At 44.3% G+C, this 19043-nt stretch overlaps 1 protein-coding gene across 1 annotated transcript; it reads left to right on the forward strand.

Annotated features, from left to right (window-relative positions):
• Positions 1-1580: 1580 nt before the first annotated feature.
• CLDN11 (claudin 11) lies at positions 1581-14776 on the forward strand. Its single transcript, XM_036243334.1, has 3 exons — positions 1581-2013; positions 5456-5620; positions 14217-14776. The coding sequence occupies exons 1-3, from the start codon at positions 1788-1790 to the stop codon at positions 14447-14449; spliced, it is 624 nt and encodes a 207-aa protein (XP_036099227.1). The 5' UTR covers positions 1581-1787; the 3' UTR covers positions 14450-14776.
• Positions 14777-19043: the final 4267 nt, after the last annotated feature.

The following is a 19043-nucleotide window of genomic DNA, read 5'->3' on the forward strand; positions in this document are numbered from 1 at the left end:
TGACCGGGAATCGAACTGGGGACCTCTTGGAGCATGGGTCGATGCTCAACCACTGAGTCACACTGGCCCAGACAGAGGCAGTTAATATTTTAAAACCTATTTTACAAGTGAGAAAATTGAGGCCCAGAAAGGTGAAGTAACTTAGTCCCACAGCTAGTTAAGTGGTGGAGCCAGGGTTTGAACCCCGGCACCCTGGTCTTTCTTCTTGTGCTCTCCTTAGTGATTATGGTGGCCGGTGTACTTGACACTCTGTCATCTATTACACAGCCTTTTCTTTCTGTGCACTTGACTTCTTTGGGGTCTACTCCAGCCCAGTCTTCCCTAGAAGATTTGCCCTGACTCCCAGCATTAGGGACAGCTATGGGAAAGCTCAGTACTTATGATTTATGATCCATATCTTAGAGATTGAGTAGGAGCTTTTTGTGCTTGATGAAATCCTTGGTATCTTTAAGTCTCATGATTGGTGATAGATATAAGAAGGTAAGCGATTTCAAAGTGAGTTAAAACTGTTTAATATAAATGTAGCCTAAGGAGGACTGCTCTACATGATAAAAATTATGCATATAATGGGTCTTACTTGAATTACTGGAGAGAAGGTGGATTAATGTTGATGATGATGGTAGCTTACATTGGTAGAGCACTCTGGGCCAGGCAGTGTTCTCAGTAGAGTGCAGATATTAACTTATTTACAGTGAGCCCAGAGCAGTCAGCCTTACTTTTATTGTGTCAAAAAGTGGGACATGTGAGCCCTTTAGGAATTTTCAGGAAGTGGTAATCAGGACAGGTTCCCAGGAATGGTTAGCAGGAGGGTGGGTGGTGAAATGGGCCCTGGGATTCTACTTCTTCCTAGCTGTGTGAAGTGCGCAACCTAATCTCTCATGTTGAGTCTTCGTGTGTACTATGTGTCGACAATTATTCCTACCACAGAGGGTTTTTAGGAGGATTATTGAAGGAGATATTTTATGTGATAATACATCGATATAAATGCGTGCACATAGTACATGACACAGCTGGATAAATGTGAGTTGTTATTGTTGTTTTCACCAGTATTATGGTCATGGCTGCCTCTGATGACTTGTGACTAGAGAAAGTATCATTTTCTTTCTACTACTAACTATGGTATGCTAAACGCTTTGTGTCCATCCCTTAAGGCCGTTTCCAGTTCATCAGTTACAATCCAGCGGAGGAACTAACTGTACAGGGCGCCCACGGGAGTGCCATCCTCCCTGCGCTCAGCTGCGAAGAAGCTGAGGGATGGAGCGGAGCAGAGAACCAGAGACAGAGATGAGAGAGTTAACCAGAAGAGAAATCATTCCAGCAAAATCGAACTTGCGCCTGACGCGAGCTGTGCATTTCCTGGACCTGGATAGAATTATTTTACTTTCCAACACTGACAGCGAGACGCCGGAGGGGCTGGGCGGTGGGATCGCCCCCCTTCCTTATCCCGCTCTCCTCCACACCCCCACGCCGGACCCCGCCCCGCGATTGGCCGGCTCGACCCAGGGCCATCGCCCATTGGCGCTTGCCGGCGGGAGCTGCGGGGTTTAAAGAGAGGGGCGGCGGCGCGCGGCCCAGCCTCACTCCGGTCCCAGCCGTGCGCTCGTCGAGCCGTCGGAGCTGGGCTCGCCTCTCTTGGCCTGACAGCGCCTCGAGCATCCCGCAACGGCCGTCCTCGGCCCGCGGCTCGCGCGAGCGCGGGAGAGCGAGGACCAGGGTAGGCGCCGTCCAGCCCGGGGCACGGGCACAGCTAGTGAGGGGCGAGGCGCGGGGACGCCGGGACGGCTACAATGGTGGCCACGTGCCTGCAGGTAGTGGGCTTCGTCACGAGCTTCGTGGGTTGGATCGGCATCATTGTCACCACGTCCACTAATGACTGGGTGGTGACTTGCGGGTACACCATCCCTACGTGCCGCAAGCTGGATGAACTGGGCTCCAAGGGGCTGTGGGCTGACTGCGTCATGGCCACGGGGCTGTACCACTGCAAGCCCCTGGTGGACATCCTCATCCTGCCGGGTAAGGACCCCCCCCCCCCCCGCCTTGCAAGTGGCTGCCCCCAAACCCTTAACCTCGGGGCAGACTGGGAGGGGGGCACTGGACAAAACATTTAAAGGGCTTGAAGCCTGTCGGGCATATTTTGACACCTTGAGTCCCACCCTGTTGTAGACGAATTAGGCAGCAGCGAACTTAACCTCTCTTAGCCTCAGCTCTCTTATTTGGAATTTGGGAAGATAGTGGTGGCCGCTGGCCGAGTCACCCTGAGAAGTTAATGACCTGAGACTTAGATGCATAGTAGGTACTCAGCCCATGTTAATTGCCAGTCTCCTCAACGCCTCAGGCTCCTACTGTCGACTGAGCAGGAGTACTTTATTTCTTGGCTGGGCTCCCCATGCAGGTGCTCTGCTTTCCCGTTAGATTCTGTCCGCAGAGGCGAGGTGGAGAGAGAGAAACGCAAGCATTCCAGCGAGTATTCCTGCCCTCGTGGGACATGGGACGGGCGACGCGTCCTGGCATGTTAGGGCCCACCTAGCGTCGCCGGGTCGGTTCCCGCAGGCCCCGGAGCCCGTCTGATTTCCCCCACCCGTGCCCCCGCCGTGTGGGCGTCGGTCTGCTCTGCTCAGCATCCCCGCCGCTCCCCGGCGCGTAGGTAAGAACCGGCGCCCCTGGAGGACCACCCTGCTCCTGGAGAAGGCGCACCGCCCAGGGTCAGCCCACCCCAGCCAGCTGTTTCTCCGAATGGGGAGAGGAGACAGCGACTAGCTTCCGCCTCCCCCGACGCCGGCCGGGGGGTCCCATCTTCACTTCTGCCCTGTTGGCAAAGTCTGGACAGTTCCAATTCAGATTTAAACCTTGAGACAGTTGGGTGATTGGAGAGGTCGCGGGTGCCCCTTCGGGTTTTCTGCTCGGAATCTCTGTCCTGCCAATTGGGTATATCAGTGACTGCTTATGTTCCGCTGGCCTTGGTGGGGTCGTGCGCATTTGAAGGCATAAAGCATATCCCCAACAAGCGAAGGAACTCGGCCCAGCCAGAGGCTGCGTCTGGAAGTCGGTCCCTTTGCTCTCCCCCTCCCCCTCGGATGAGCCTTTCTGATGCCCCTTTAAGCCTCTCATTAAGTGCCTCCTGTTAGTCCTTGTAGTCAGAATCAACCCCTGCCCCCACTTCCTCTTTGCTGCTCTGGTATTTGGCCCTTATCCCTTATCCCAGCACACTTGATTTTTGTTTAAGTCCCTTTCTCCTACTGCATTTGGAATTTCTGAAGATATAAGTGACCTCCTACTTTCTCTGCACCCTCTCCTGGAACCAGCATTGCTACTGGCACACACCAGGTGTGGACAATGCATGTCAGTCCTGCATTCACTATTCTTTTCTCCATTTTGGGCTTTTGGAGTGACAGAGTTCCTGGGAACCCAGGTGTGGGCCCAGCGTCACTTAGGCTGGTGTTGGTCTACCTTGGTCAGACTCGGATCCCGTGGGATCCCATGCTCACAATCTGGGTGATTAAAAAACTTTTTTTCCTTTATTCATTGTTAGAGAGGAAGGGAGAGGGAGATAGAAACATTGATGAGAGAGAACATAGATTGGCTGCCTCCTGTATGCACTGCACTGGGGAGGAATCGAACCAGCAACCTCTTGGTGCATGGGATGATACTCAACCACTGAGCCACACCAGCTGGGCGCAATCTGGGTGATTTGAACAAGTTACTAACCTCTATGAACCCCAGATGTCTTCTTTTAAAAATAAAGAAAAAAAATTAAAATCAAACCAACCCCCTATGTTTTAGAGGTTTGTTTTGGGGATTAAATGAGATGAGAAATGTAAAACTCTTCTGATATAGTAGGTGCCCCATAAACAGTAGCCATAATATTTTGTTAAAAGTTGGGCAAGATATTTGTAGGAACTTTTGAAGCATAAAATTATTCCCTGCTTCCTTTTCCTGAAATTAAGTTTACTAAGCATTCAGTGCAAAGTGGTTTATTTTCAAAGAACATGGACCATCTGATAGAGGGGAGTGTGTTTTAGAGAGGGGCTACTTTTTACTGTCCCTGTCCCTTGCATTTTGGGTGGGGAAGATCTCAGTCTCCATGTTTGATTTCCAGACATGGCCTTGACACCTAGTACGTGGACAGCCTGTGTCATAAATTGTAGAACCTCAGTTTCTAGTTGACTGTTTCCATTGTGTCAGCCCTGGCTCTCCTACAAGCTGGAGGGACATAGGGCTGCTGTCAGAGGTCCTGCCTCAGACTTCCTGTGGGTCCTCTCTGGGGATGTTCAAGTCAATAGACACTTGATTGATTGGTTACCTTTAATTCTGAAGAAGCTGGGATGAGCAATGGTCAGAATACCTTTGTGGAATCTGAATTCTGGCAGAGCAGATCTTGCTAAGAGACAGTGTCGCAGTTCCGTCTTGGTGTACAGGGCAGGCTGGCCAGATTTGGTATGAGGGTCTTGGCATGTGAGGAAAAAGTTGGGGCTTGTTTTTTGACTTTGTCATTAACTCTGCCTCCTTGAGGCCACGCCACTAGCTGTAATTCGCTCTGAGCCAAAAAGAGAGAGTAATACATACAATCTTTTTTTTTTTTTTGAGGCGGGAGAGTGTTTTAATGAGAAACAATATATTTAAGTTTGTCAGCTTCTCCCAGGATCTTGTCAGACTCATTTTGCATAAATATTTCACATATTGTAATCTGTTTCTTAATCAAGTTGTTACCTGGCATTTAATTTGACAGTATAAAGTTCTGGTAGTTTTGCTTCTTCTTATTATTCAAATCAGATATTCCTTCATTTATAATTGTATGTTTATTTCATCTGTTGTGGGCACTGTGTTAACTCCAGGTGTCTGCCCTCTAGGAATCGCTGGGGCTGGAGGGATGCCTTTAAAGGGATGATAAGGAGTAATAACACCAATTAATCATAGCTAACTTTGCAGAGTACTCTGCATGTGCTGGGCACTGTTGTACAAATCAACTAACTTAATCTTGGTTGAATTCTATTAGAGAGATATAGGTACTATTATTATTTTTACTCTATAGATGAGATAAGTGTCAAGACACAGCAGTTCAATAACTTGCCTAGGGTCACACAGGTCGAGTGTATCAACAACAGGCTGGAACCAATAGCGTGTCCATCACAGAAGACTTCTTAGAAGATTAGAGTTTTATTCTGAATCTTTAACAAGGTAATACAATAACTGGATTCTTGGCCCCTTCATCCTGGAAGCTTAGACAAGTGGTCTAAATCTGAGATCCCCATTCAGTCTCTTCAGCCCTCAACACCCCCCATTTTTTTTTTTTTATCACTGAGTCACTTTAAAAGTTCAACGTGTGAAGTGATCATGGACAACATTTGACACCTTCTAAGTGCTGGAATGGGCAAGTGGTACTGAATTCCCATGAGGCAGGGTTCAGGATCCAAGGGGAACCTTAGTCTAACCCCCTCTGTCTGCTCTTTGCTTCCAGGCTATGTGCAGGCCTGCCGAGCCCTGATGATTGCATCCTCAGTCCTGGGCCTGCCAGCCATTCTGCTGCTGCTGACGGTGCTCCCCTGTATCCGCATGGGCCATGAGCCTGGTGTGGCCAAGTACAGGCGGGCCCAGCTGGCTGGTGTATTGCTCATTCTGCTGGGTAAGACTGCTTTCTACATGGACGCAGCTCTGAGTAAATGCGATGCCTGTCAGATCGTGCTGTTGCTTCATCCAGTTTGAGACGAATGAGAGAAAGCTGGTGAATCTTCTGTGGAACAGTCTCTCCCCCCAATGTGTGTCCCTTTGTTCTGTGGGCAGTTTACACAGAGGGATAAGTCGTATCTATGTGTGTGGGAGGGAAGGTCACTGAACATGAATATAAATGAACAAAAGGCAAAAAAGGATTTTGAGGATAGGAAATACCTAAGGCAGAGACCAGAAGGGCAGAAAAGAGTTACACAGTGGCTGTCACTCAGACTTCACAGTAGAATTCCTTTTTATTTTATTTTTTTTAAATCCTCACCCGAGGACATTTTTTGCATTTATCTTCAGATAGAGCGGGAGGAAGGAGGAAGGGGGAGAGAGAGAGAGAGAGAGAGAGAGAGAGGGAGAGAAAGAAACATCGATGTGAGAGAGACACATTGATTGGTTGCCTCTGGCATGACCCCAACCAGGGCCAGGGACAAACCACAACCAAGGTCCGTGCCTTGACTGGAATTGAACCCGTGACTCCTTGGTCCACAGTGAGCCAAACCGGCCAGGGCTAGAATTCCTTTTTAAACACACCTGTGCCCAGGTCCCAGAGCATGTCAATTGAGTCATAATTTCTAGGTAAAGCCCTCGCTGGTTTGGCTCAGCAGTTAGAGTGTCGGCCCACGGACCAGAGAGTCCCAGGTTTGGTTTCCGCTAAGGGCATGTACCTCGGTTACGGTTTGTCCCCAGCCCCGGTTGGGGTCATGTGGGTGGCAACTAGTTGATGTGTCGCTCTCACATGGATGTTTCTCTCTCTCTCTGCCTTCCTCTCTCCCTCCCTCTGTCCCTCCTGCTCTATCTGAAGATAAATGCAAAAAATGTCCTCGGGTGAGGATTAAAAAAAAAGAATTTCTGGGTATAAAGCCAAACAAAGATATTTTATGAAATTCCAACTACATGTGAGGTGACTCTTACGTGTAGTTAGGATTGTGAACCTCAATTAGTATATAAAGAAAGAACAGAGAAAGAGGAGGGCAACAGAAATGTAAGATGTAGAGGTGGTAGGTCACTAGGTGATGATTCAATCGTTTAGTCAGTAAGCAGTCATTGAGCACCTGCTAAGTGCTGTGCACCACAGTAGACACTGGGGGTGTTGGAAAAAATGTCAAGTCTCTGCTTTGAAAGTACTTGGACATCTTGATAGAGTGTAGTATGTGCTCATCTTAAAAAGCCGAACACGCTGTGCACACACGTAGGAAGGCACACAAGCCAGACCAGAGGAGTTTCCCAGAGTTGGAGAGAAGGTGGTCAGGTCAGGGGCTGGAGGGAGGGCAGTCCTGGCCCAGGAAATGGCATGTGCTTGTTCAGTTTTTCTGATCGCTTCCACACAGAGCGCTAGATTTAACCACCTGGGGGAGGGCCTTTCTAGCTCCGTTCTCTTCAGTGATTTCATCTCTCTATTTTTTTCCTTGAATGCTAATTTTGTTAACACATGGTAAATTCTAATAACATGAATTTGAAGAACTCTTGTAAAGTGAACTCATACATCATTGGGGAGAAACTGGTGTGCATATGGGTTAGATATAAAGTCAAGTTCTCCTGGAACAAGGAATTCCCACCTCCAAACTGGTATCAGACCCCAGGTAAGGGTAAGAAAACAGGGTTCCGTGTGGGTCATTGCCACTTAGTGACACCGGTGAGGTGAGGGGACATGAGAGGTAGGGGCACTATTTCACAAGATAGCAAAGGGATGGAGGTTTTCAGGGCTGTGTGTGTGTGTGTGTGTGTGTGTGTGCATGTGCGCGTATGTTAACAGGATTGAAAAGACGGGAATACTACTGTGATTTCTAGAGAAGAATCTGGGCATGGACGTTTGGTTCCATCCATGAAGAGTTTGGATCAAACACAGCCAACATCAAGTGCTTCATCTAACTAACAGGGGTACTTTTTAAAAATTAATTAATTTATTTTTGTTACAGATGTTTCTTCTTTTTCCCCCCTAGAACTTTTTTTCTGACATATCTTTATTGTTGAAAGTATTACAGCTGTCCTTCTCCTTTGTTCTCCTCCCCTTGTCATTCTCCTCCCTGCTCCCTGCCCCCTCACTGCGTTGTTGTCAGTGTCCACTGGTTAGGCCTATATGCATGTAAGTTCCTTGGTTTTTCTCTCTCACTCCCCATCCTCTTTTCTCTAACAGGGGTACCTTTTTAAAAAAAATAATTTTTCTTTATTGATTTTAGAGAGAGAGGAAAGAAGAGGGAGAGAGATAGAGACATTGATGAGAGAGAACATTGATTGGCCGTCTCCTGCATGCCCCCCACTGGGGATTTGGCCCACAGCCTGGGCATGTGCCCTGACCAGGAATCAAACTGGCGACCTCTTGGTGCATGTGTCAATGCTCAACCACTGAGCCACACCAGCTGGGCAGGGGTACTTTTTGATGGTCAGATCTTTGTATCCAAATTTCCTTTCTAACAGGTAGACCAAAGAAAGCTGTTCAAATAAACCGATTTGTAGAATCCAGAAGAAACTCTTCTCATCCTAGATAGTTGCCGGTGTCTGTTACTTTCCTCACATTATCACCGAAGCCCCAGAAAACCGTTTCTTTGGTTCTGAGGGTGCAAAGCCAAAGATGGGTCCATTGAGTTAGGAGTTCATCTTGAGAAATCCTGGCCTTCCATATGAGCATCACAGAATATCTGCAAGTAAGGGAATACATTAAACTCACAAGGCCAAATTCAAACATTTTTTTTAAAAAAGCAAAGCACAAATAGACACATGGGTATTAAAAAAAACCTACCCTAAAAACAACGGAATCATCCAGCTGAATAAGAAGGGTTATTTGAAAAAATAGCAACCAGTTGTTTGAAACTTCCTGGTTGAATTAAATGAAGTTTCTCTTGACCTTTTCCACATGGGTTGGTGGATGTAGGCAGAATCATAGAAAGAAAAGTGAGGTGAGGCTGGGTAGTGATGTGAGTTCCTCAGTCGGTTTACTGCCTAGAGTAGAACGATGGAGGGGGTGTTGAGTGATACGAACCCCAGGGAGGTTGCACATTTCTGGCCACTCGCTGCTGGACTGGGAGGAGGGCACTGCTCCTTGCCCTCTCGTAGCCTTGCAGTTCCCGTGCTACCTGCTGCCCCCTTGCTTGCCCCTGTCTGGATTTATTTCTCAGGGGGTGGCTACTTGCCTTTGGATTGGGTGTTGTTTTGACTGGAACGAGCCAGCTCTGGAAATGTAAAGCTCATTGTCTCAAGTGTGGCACCTGCTGGTCGTCTCTAGGTCTTCTCTCCATGGAGCCCAAGTGCCTTGTTTTCCCTGTTGGCAGAGGGTGGGAGGAGCAAGAGGGAGTGAAGGCTCCCTTTGTATTGCTCTGGGTTGGCTTCTGTCGCTCTCCCTGTCCGGGAGAAGCCGGTGCTGGGATCATGCTGGGTTCTAGGGGTCACCAGTGGTGCTCGAGATGAGGTGTGGTCGATGACCAAAGGGGACCAGGCAGCACGGGGGTTTGGGAGTCTAGGAACTAGAAACAGTGTCAAAGTTAATCTTAGTATGGACACTGTCAGCACTGTTAATTAAAATCAGTTCTTTCTGACCCTAAAGATCTTTAATTATTTTTTCTAAAAGCTTAAAAACATGTCTGTTGTACGGCAGCTTTATTTCTCAGCAGTCCAAGTTTAACGGTGTGAGGATTTGGTTCCTGCGGTGGGGACGGCAGGGGAGGCTGATGCCGGCCTCTGAGACCAGACGAGCAGCCCAAGGAGCAGCAGGCTCCTCAGATCAGAATGGATCTGAGGCGAATCTAATCTGTGTTTTTTCACAAGCCCCTGCTGAGACAGGAGGTGCCTATGCTTTATCGTATTATCTGGAGTCAGACCAACTGCACTGAATCTTGGATTTACCACTTTCCAGCTGTGTGAACTGAGCCTTTATATAAAATGGGGACAGCAGTGTCTTCTGAGGTTGGCAAGAATAGTGAAATGATATATGCAAGTTCTTTTTAATCAAATTTATTGGGATGACACTGGGAAAGCCAAACAGATTTCAAGTGTACAACCCAACAACACATCATCTGCACACTGCATCGTGCACCCATCACCCCAAGCAAGGTCTCTTTTTGTCCCCATTTATCCCCACTTTGCCTACCTCCACCTACCCCATCCCCTTTCCCTCTGGCTATCACCACACTGCTGTTGTCTGTGTCTGAGGTATGTGTGTGTGTGTGTGTGTGTGTGTGTGTTTGCTTAATCTCTTCACCTTCTTTCATCCAGTCTTTCTCTCCTCCTCCCGCCCTCTGACAGCTGTCAGTCTGTTCCATGTATCCATGCCTTTGTTTCTATTTTGTTCATCAGTTTATTTTGTATATTAGATTTCACATATAAGTGAGATCATATAGTATTTGTCTTTCTCTGACTGGCTTATTTCACTTAGCATAATAATTTCCAGGTCCATTCAGACATAGGCAAATTCTTTGGCAAGGTGTTGACACATAGTATATGCTCAACAAATGGTTGCTATTGATATTGCTGCTGTTGGTTAGAGGAACTAGAGAGGTAACCCACGGGGCAATTGGGTATTCTTTTGATCATGTCTAATTTCTGCAGGGTACTGTCCATGCATGGAATTGGTAAGGAGAGACCATGAGCTGTTCCTGGAAACACTAGGTCGAATCCTGGTCTAATAAAAATAGTTCCTTTGTTTACTTTGCAGAAACTAGAGTGTGGGGATCCCTCGTTGGAGTTAAATTACCCAACTGAAGATGCTCAAGCTCAGTTCTGATTCAGTTTCATGCTCATCGTGGTATAAGTTGATTTGGGTGTTTCTTGGGGAGGTGTGGTAGGAATAGAAGAAAAGGAAATGTATTTTCCTTCTTAATGGAATTCATTCATCTTCTCCTTTTAAAAAATATGGTCCCAGGAATCCTATCTGTACTGGAAAAAAGTAGTTTTGATTTGGAACTTACAGGTGAATAATGAGATTGCAGTAAGATAAATGGTGTGTGCAAATGTGGGACACATTGAGCTTGTCATGCACACAGAATCAGATGTCTTACGGGAATGGGAATTCTTGGGTGCTGCTCTTAATTGTGGGGGTCTTAATAAAATTGTTAGAAAAAGTCTTCCTCCAAACTCATAAGCTTTATACAAGCAAGTTTCTAATCTAAATCAATTTCCCATGGGTAATGGAAAGGATGTGGCATCTTGGTGTGGTTGTGGCTTAAAATGACCTTCTTGGTAAAATTGGAGGAATGAACTGCTTTTGACATCTCTCCTGTCTCTAAATTCTGTGATTAAAAAAAAAATTAACAAATAACCGACCATGAGACTGTTTTTTTAAAAACGGTTATAGGAAAAAAAAAATAGAATGATGTGTGGAGTAGAAATAAAGGGGAAAAAATGCTGAAAGCAGGCCAGGAAAATAATGTACTCAAATATTCCATTGACTTGATGATGTAAAAATTAGATATTCATAACAGTCTGTATAAGAGGAATATGTCCTTTGGTAGCTATGCTTTCTTAAGTCAAAATTTAGAGAATGATAAATGCAAAAAAATTTTTTTTTCTAGATTCAAATGATAAGGAAACAACAAATAAATATGGCTGCAACCAACAGCTCATTAGACATCTCTGTATTTGTTGCCTTGAGTTAACTGGCTTCTTTGAGAAAAGCTGAAACTGATTGCTATTTAGATCACATGTAATCATAGGATCGGTTGTAGAAGACAACGTTCAATACATTGTAAAATGTTAAATGGAGGGGGGGGTTAAAACATTTTTTATTATGAAAAATTCAAATATGTGCAAAGTAGAAAGAATAGTCTGATAAACCCCCATGCACCCAAACTCATTCTCAATAATCACAGCCAAACTGCTTTTTCTATGTACTTTCTCTCTTCTTCCAGTCCCCAGATATATATCCCCAGATCTCAGATATAGCATCATGGACGATGTTTTCCAGTATTACTAACATAAGATTAATTTCAGATTAATTTCAATGACTTTAATGAAAATATTGCTTTGTGTTAGAAATGATGCTTTCAGTCCTTTCAGTGCCTCATACTGAAGGTGACAAAGCCTGAAAATAGGTGCTCCTGGAGGAAGAAGAAACATCAGGGTCTGGTGTTCTTCTGTCTTTCTGGGCTTCTTTTCTATCCAGTGTGTGTGTCTCTCTCTAAGTTGTTACCTCCAAACACACCTGTACCGATTTTTTTTAACTTCATCACATTTGTTTGTCATTCTAATTCCTAAAGGGATTAAAACTACACTTACATTTCATTGCTCTAAAATTACCTTTCCAAATATTTTCTGTGTTTGGCTCCATCAAGATCATTGCTAGCTTTTAGCAAGGGTGTATTCTGTCAATTAAGGAACACCATTATATCACATTATTTAAAACTTATCAAGAGAAGCAAACAATTTTATTCAATGAAGAGCAAGGAATTTTACTTGTAGAGGACCAAGTCCAGATGAATCTATATCTACATAGTGAAGCTCTCTTTTCCCTTCGCTTCTTTTGTTTTTGAAGATAAGAGTATCCCCAATTTCCGCTTTGTGCTCTCCCTACAAATGGTAGATTTTTTCCTCTTGTGTAGTGAACTATTGCATTTTCTGAAGGTAGAAAAGAGAAACAGATGGAAAAATCAATGTTAAAACTCCTCTGTCCTGTTTTTAGAGACTTAGTTTCAAAACATGTTCTGTTAACGTAAAAGAAAAGCAATGAAAATTCTCAATTTTCTTTACCTTATAAGTAACTGTGACTTTTTAAGAAAAACATTTCAAAAATTGTTCTTAAATAATCAAGAAGACCATTATAATCTCTCTTTCTATATATTTAAATAGAAATAAATCTAGCAGGTCTTATATGTCTTTGAGAAAGTTAAAAATTATTGCTAGTTCTTAATTCACAACTTTTAGTTGAGTAATGATTTGACTTGGATTTTTAACTTTATTGATTTGAACATATCCCCCTTTCCCTTCAAAACATTGCAGAATTGAGTAAATTCTCCTTTTTTAGTTTGTAAACATTCTTCCTGTGAGTTCAGTTGAAGGTCACTGATTCCAGTGAACCTCTCATTTCCTTTCATGTTGTGTGGTGGTCTGTCATCTTCCAGTGGTTTTGATGTGGTTCATCTTTGAGAACCACAGGAATTCCACCCAGAGTTCATTTATCTGCTAGGAAATAAAGAACCTGCTGGTACTCATTTGCCTTATTTTGCCTGGATTATAAAAGAAGAAGGCAATTTTTTTTTTTTTTTTTAAATTACTCACCCAAGGATACTTTTCTATTTATCATCAGATAGAGTGGGAGGGAGGGAGAGACAGAGAGAAACATCAATGTGATAGAGACACATCGACTGGTTGCGTCATTCACGACCCGACCAGGGCCCGGGACGAACTGCAGTCGAGGTAAGAGGTTCGTGCCCTTGACCAGAATCGAACTCGCAACTCATTGGTTCACGGCCCGACGCTGTAACCGCTGAGCCGGCCAGGGCAAGATCTGTCAACTTTAACATGCCATTCTAACTTAAAGCTTTAACTAACTTTCTGTCCAGCTTATAGTTGTGAAAAATTAGATGATAACAAAGAAAGTTATGGGGTTACCCTGCCTGGAGCCATGTTGTTCGGTACAGTAGCCACTTGCCACATGTGGTCATTTAAATGTAAATCAGTTAAAACCCAGAGTTCGGTTTTTCAGTCTCACTAGCTTCATGAGAAATGTTCAATAGCCCATGTAACTTGTGGCAATCCTATTTGACAGTGCTGGTCTAGAGGTTTAAACAAGGTTGAAGTCTTTATAGGCTCCTACCTGCTCTTGTTCTACCGACCCTTGAATGGGTCAACTCTTTTGCTTTGTTGGTTTGTGTGTTGAGATTTTTGCGATTGTGAACAGCACAACACAAACACAAATGAGTAGCTGATACTGCACTGATGTCTAGTGATAATCCACTACAGCAAGAGAATTTTTAGGTCTCTGTAATGTGAACTGACTAAATTGAAAGAACTGAGCAGAAAATTGAAGGGGGCACTACCTTGTTTCTCATGTCTGAGTAGCTCAGGTGGTTCACTCATTCCACTGGTACACACTGAGCACATACTGTGTGCTTATACTGAGCTAAACACCAACTTCACGAAGACAAGACATGGTCCTTGCTGTCAAGAACTTAGAACTTGGAATGGAAAATAGACATGTGAAGAGGTAATTACAATGCAGTTAGCTAAGTGTAATAATAGAATTGTAACTATAGATATATAAAGTCAAGATATGTAAGCAAATACAAATACATATTTTTTGAACTTAAGTGATTTATTACTAGGTTTTTACATAGATTTTTGTGTCTCTCACCTGTTGCAAAAATAAGGACATAGCAGTTTGACACAGCTTTTGATCCACTCATTGTGTAGATGCAAAGCTTTAGGTTCAGGTTGCGGAGGGAGCAGAGCTGTGTGTATGAAGTTCTCTGGAGTTGATTGGAAGCCAGAGGCATGTGCATGTGGAGTGAAGGTGTGTGCATGTGCTTGGTGCGTGATGGGTGTGGCCACTCACAGCCTTCTCCATGTCTCCCCAGCTCTCTGCGCCATTGTCGCCACCATCTGGTTCCCTGTGTGCGCCCACCAAGAGACCACCATCGTGAGCTTTGGCTACTCTCTGTACGCCGGCTGGATCGGTGCCGTGCTCTGCCTTGTGGGTGGCTCTGTCATCCTCTGCTGCTCAGGAGATGCCCAGGCGTTTGGTGAAAACCGTTTCTACTACTCTTCGGGCTCTAGCTCCCCTACTCATGCCAAGAGTGCCCATGTATGAGAGCTGCCGGTCTGCCCACGGAGGTGCTGTAGGTGCCGAGCCATGGCCCCAGGTTTGCTCACCACAGTTGGGGGAAGCCCACTCCTCTGTCAGGCTCCACAGCCAAAGGTCTGGAAAAGCATCCTGTCTGGTATTTCATAGTCTTAACACCCCCTCCCATTTTGTTGCCTTAAAGTAAGTCTTCAACTCAGATAATGCCCACACATTTTTCTCTCTGGTCCACGGGCCGATGCTCCAACCACTGAACCAAACTGGCCAGGCCCCTACACATTTTTCCCATGGTTTTGCCCACTATTAGCTCTTGGGCATTACTTTGTTGTCCATAAAAGTTATACATATATATATATATATTTTTCTCTCTCTTTACATTTTAAAAAAATGTCTTCTTTTAAATATATTTTCTTTATTGATTTTAGAGAGGAGGGGAGAGGGAGAAAGAGATAGAAACATCGATGAGAGAGAACATCGACTGGCCGGCTCCTGCATGCCCCCCACTGGGCATTTGGCCTACAACTGGGCATGTGCCCTGACTGGGAATTGAACTGGTGACCTCCTGGGGCATGGGTTGATGCTCAACCTCTGAGCCACACCAGCTGGGCTCTCTCTTTAAATGTTAACATTGCTGAGTTGGGTATGGGGGAGAGAAATAAAAGACACTTTTCAAACTGTTGTTACAGATGACAAAGGGAGCCTCATAAAGATGCCTCTCTGTTCCCTCCCTCCTCTCCAGCTCCAAGGTCATTTAGTCAGAAACTAGAAAAAGATAGAATTGGGGTCATGGGTTGGGGGAGGGAAGGGAGTGGTGGAACTTTCCCTCCATGGGAAAGTTTCCCTTTTGTAAGTTGAGGGCAAGGGGTGGGAATTTTTTTTCTTTTTTTTAGTTTGTGATTTTACATTTCTCTGTACATATTTTTTCAAGATTGATCATTTTTATAACCATGGTTTTCCTGAAATTCTCAATTCAGTATGAAGGAAATGAACCAAATAGACTTTCATTATATGATACATAACAGCACAAGTGAGTATAACTCTAACTGGCATTCCACAGAATGTTTTTGATTTCTAGTGTGTGATGTACTTTTTAATCCTACACGTGCATGTACTTCAACTTAACACATTTTAAAAGCTATTCTTCCCTTCCTCTATTTTTATTCTGTTAGCCATCTTGAAGTGATTATTGTTTAACATAAACTGTACTGTTGAATTTGGCTTTACGGGTGTAAACACTGATGGTGAATCAGTCTCCAAGACCCCAGCCTCTCCAAACATTGATGGTGCATTTTGTTCTTCAGTGAAATCTGTGCAATAAAATAACAGACTGTCTGCAAAACGTGCCTTTAATATTCTGTTGTTTCCAGAGGTATCACATACTGATTTTAAACAATTTTGTTAGTCTCTAGTAATTTATCGGGAACCTGATCAGTGATGTAAGAACAAGTCATTGTGCACTGCCCTGAATAATTAAAAAGTTATCCACTGTATCATGGTGGTAATGTGTTGTTGTAAAAGTATAACCTAGATGCTGTCTAGGTTTTTTAAGTGGAGAGACATAAGTGGTATCTTTAAGTCACATATACATGGGCATCAATCAGAAACCAAGTGTCAGGCGTTATGCAGTTAAGCTTTTTACATCTACTTTGAACACCTAGTAAAGGAATCGGGTAGGTATAAAAGGAAGTATAAAACAAACCCATTTTATTGGATCTTTAGGTATTTAAGTACATTTTGTTCATAGATCTTTGGAAATTTGGACAAAGACAGACAGACACACTGAGCTGATTTTTGTTTGTTTTCTATTCCAGAAACTCCATGAAGTTATGATTCTGCTCTAAAAAAAAAAAAACAGATTACAACCTATTTTGGCAGTGTTTTTCCAACAATATTAATTTCATTAGCTGATAGTATGATAGTTGGCAAACATTTCCTCTTTGGAAATATCCACTTGGGCTAGTCATTTTTGTAGATCTTTGTGTATATTAGGAGATTATAACCTGGTGGAAACTATTTCTAACTTATTCACAGAGAAGACAACCCTCATGTTGATCAACATATTTGCTTGTGATGATGTAGTTTTTGTAAGAACACAAGTCGTCATTATATAGGAGGATCCTCCCTAATTCGAAACTCATTGGGCTGTGATAGTGGTGACCATGCATGGAGCAAAAGGCTTCCGGGAAGGAGGTTGCCGTGGAACGCTTTGGATCCCCACATCTCTCCTTACAGCCACCGGCTTGAATCAGGAAGGTCACGTCCTTTTTCTCTCTATGGATGGATGTGCCCACTCACCCACCTCCTTCCCTGAGGCTGCTGCTTGCTTTCTCATGGGAGGGGGTGTGTTACATGAGCCATGCAGCAGAAGAGACACTCCAAATCTCTCCTAGCTGATCAAGAGAATTCCATTTTGTAGGTCATAACTCCAGTGTGGGAAATACAGGGAGGGGTAGCTGTTCCCCTAGAACAGCACTGCTCAGTAGAAATACACTAAGAGCCACATGTGTAGTTTAAAATTGTCTGGGAGCTGCCTGAAGAAAGCTAAAAATAAACAAGCGAAATTGATTTTATTTATTTAAAAAATTAAAAAAATGTTTTTATTAATTTTTTAGTGAGAGAGGAAGGGAGAGAGAGAGAAACATCGATGTGAGAGAGAAACACTGGTCAGCTGCCAGCCTGCATGCCCCACACTGGGGATCAAAGCCACAACCCTGGCATGTGTACTGATCAGGAATTGAACTGGGACCTCTCAGTCCATGGGACGACAGTCAATCCACTGAGCCACACCTGCTGGGCAAGTGAAATCTATTTTAATATATTGCACTTAATCCAATACAGTCAATATATATCTATATCTGTCTATCTATCTATCTATCTATCTAAACGTATTTTTATTGATTTAGAGAGAGAAGGGGGAGAGAGAGAGAGAGAGAAACATTAATGTGAGAAATATCAATTGATTGCTTCCTGTAAGCACCCCAGTCAGGGATCAAACCTGCAACCTGGACATGTGCCCTGGCCAAGAATTGAACCGGCGACCTTTTGGTGCACGGGATGACACCCAACCAACTGAGCCACACTGGCCAGGGGCAGCCAAAATATTATGTTACTATGTGAACAATTATTAGTGGGATATTTTACATCCTTCTTTTTGTATGAAGTCTTTGGATTTCAGTGTCTATTTGACCCTCACAGCACAGTTGTATGAGCCAATCCTTAAGTGCTTAGTGGCCACATGGGGCTAGTGGCTACTGGGTGGGACAGCACAGTACAGAACAGCAGGCCTGCCTCAGTAATCATTAAGAGAGATTCAGTCTTGATGATTTTATCTGCTCTCATCAGAGCTCCATTAAAACCTAGCAACTACAGTATCAATAATTGTCATTCAAGGAAAGACAATGACCCCAATCACAGGTAAAATGGCAGACTCAAAGTGCTCTACTTGAATAACAGCGAAAAAGGTATTCATGTTCCTGAGACCTGTTTGTGCTGGGAACTTCACATGTTTCATCACCCTCACGGTTCCCATTGTAAAGGTGAGAAAAATGAGATTTAGAGAGTTTAGATTGTCTAGGTCAGCCACTAGATAGACCTAAAATTGGATTTAAGTCTACCTAACTCTAAAGCCCTCGTTCTCCCAACATAAGACTCTCTGCTACAAAGGGAAATTGCAGATGCACTCTCTTCACCCCCAGAGATGGACTCTGGGTGGGTACCCAAAATCTGCATTTTTATTGCACACCCTCTAATTCTAATGAGGTGGTCCCCATGCCACACTCTGAGAAACAGTGATGGGAAAGCCTCCTTGTCATGCCTCTCTGTAGTGTGCCTGCTTCCCCGTTGTCCCTCTTTGACGGTCCTCAGAGGGCAGATGACTGAGATTTGCATCCAACTTCCCCCCACTCTTTTGCCTCTTCTGAAGAGACCACATGCAGGGGATTTTTGGTTTGAAATGAACCAGTTTAGCTCATGCTTTCCAAGAATTTGATATAAACCAAATTAGAGAAAGAATGTTTCAAGGAAATCTTTGAATCTAGGGATGCTAGTTACAAGACAGCAACAAAAAAGGAGAAAATTGTGTACTTAAGAATGCAAGTAACATATTTGTGCTGGGTTGGTGGTCTGGGATAACAATAGAACAAGGTTTGGTTGTATCTTGCCCTGTGTGTGTGTGTGTGTGTGTGGTGTTTTATTTCATTTCAAGTTTGCGTGTCAGTGTTTCTCTATACAATGTACACAATGTGAACTGCAGCATCTTAAATGTTTGGCAGGACATTCATGCTCATGACATCACATGCTGGGAAGACAGGGAGGCCACTGTGGGGCTGGCCCTGGGGAGAAGCAGCATCAGTGCTGCCATTGAGATGTCCCCACAAAAGAGTGTGTGACAGCCAGATGTGCAGCTTAATGAGACTGAACTAGAATTGTGGGTGGAACATTGGCACATGCTGCTCGTGGCTTGAATAGCAGCTCTTGAGGAATCTATATTTCTCTACCTCAACGCAGAATCTGAGAACTCAGGCTTTGTGGCCCTGTGGCTGGGGGAGGGGATGGAGACGGAGGGACGTGTCACTGCTCGATGCCCCATTGTCGAAGTGGAAAA

Source organism: Molossus molossus, unplaced genomic scaffold (genome assembly GCF_014108415.1).
Source record: "Molossus molossus isolate mMolMol1 unplaced genomic scaffold, mMolMol1.p scaffold_m16_p_5, whole genome shotgun sequence".
Classification (NCBI taxonomy): domain Eukaryota; kingdom Metazoa; phylum Chordata; class Mammalia; order Chiroptera; family Molossidae; genus Molossus; species Molossus molossus.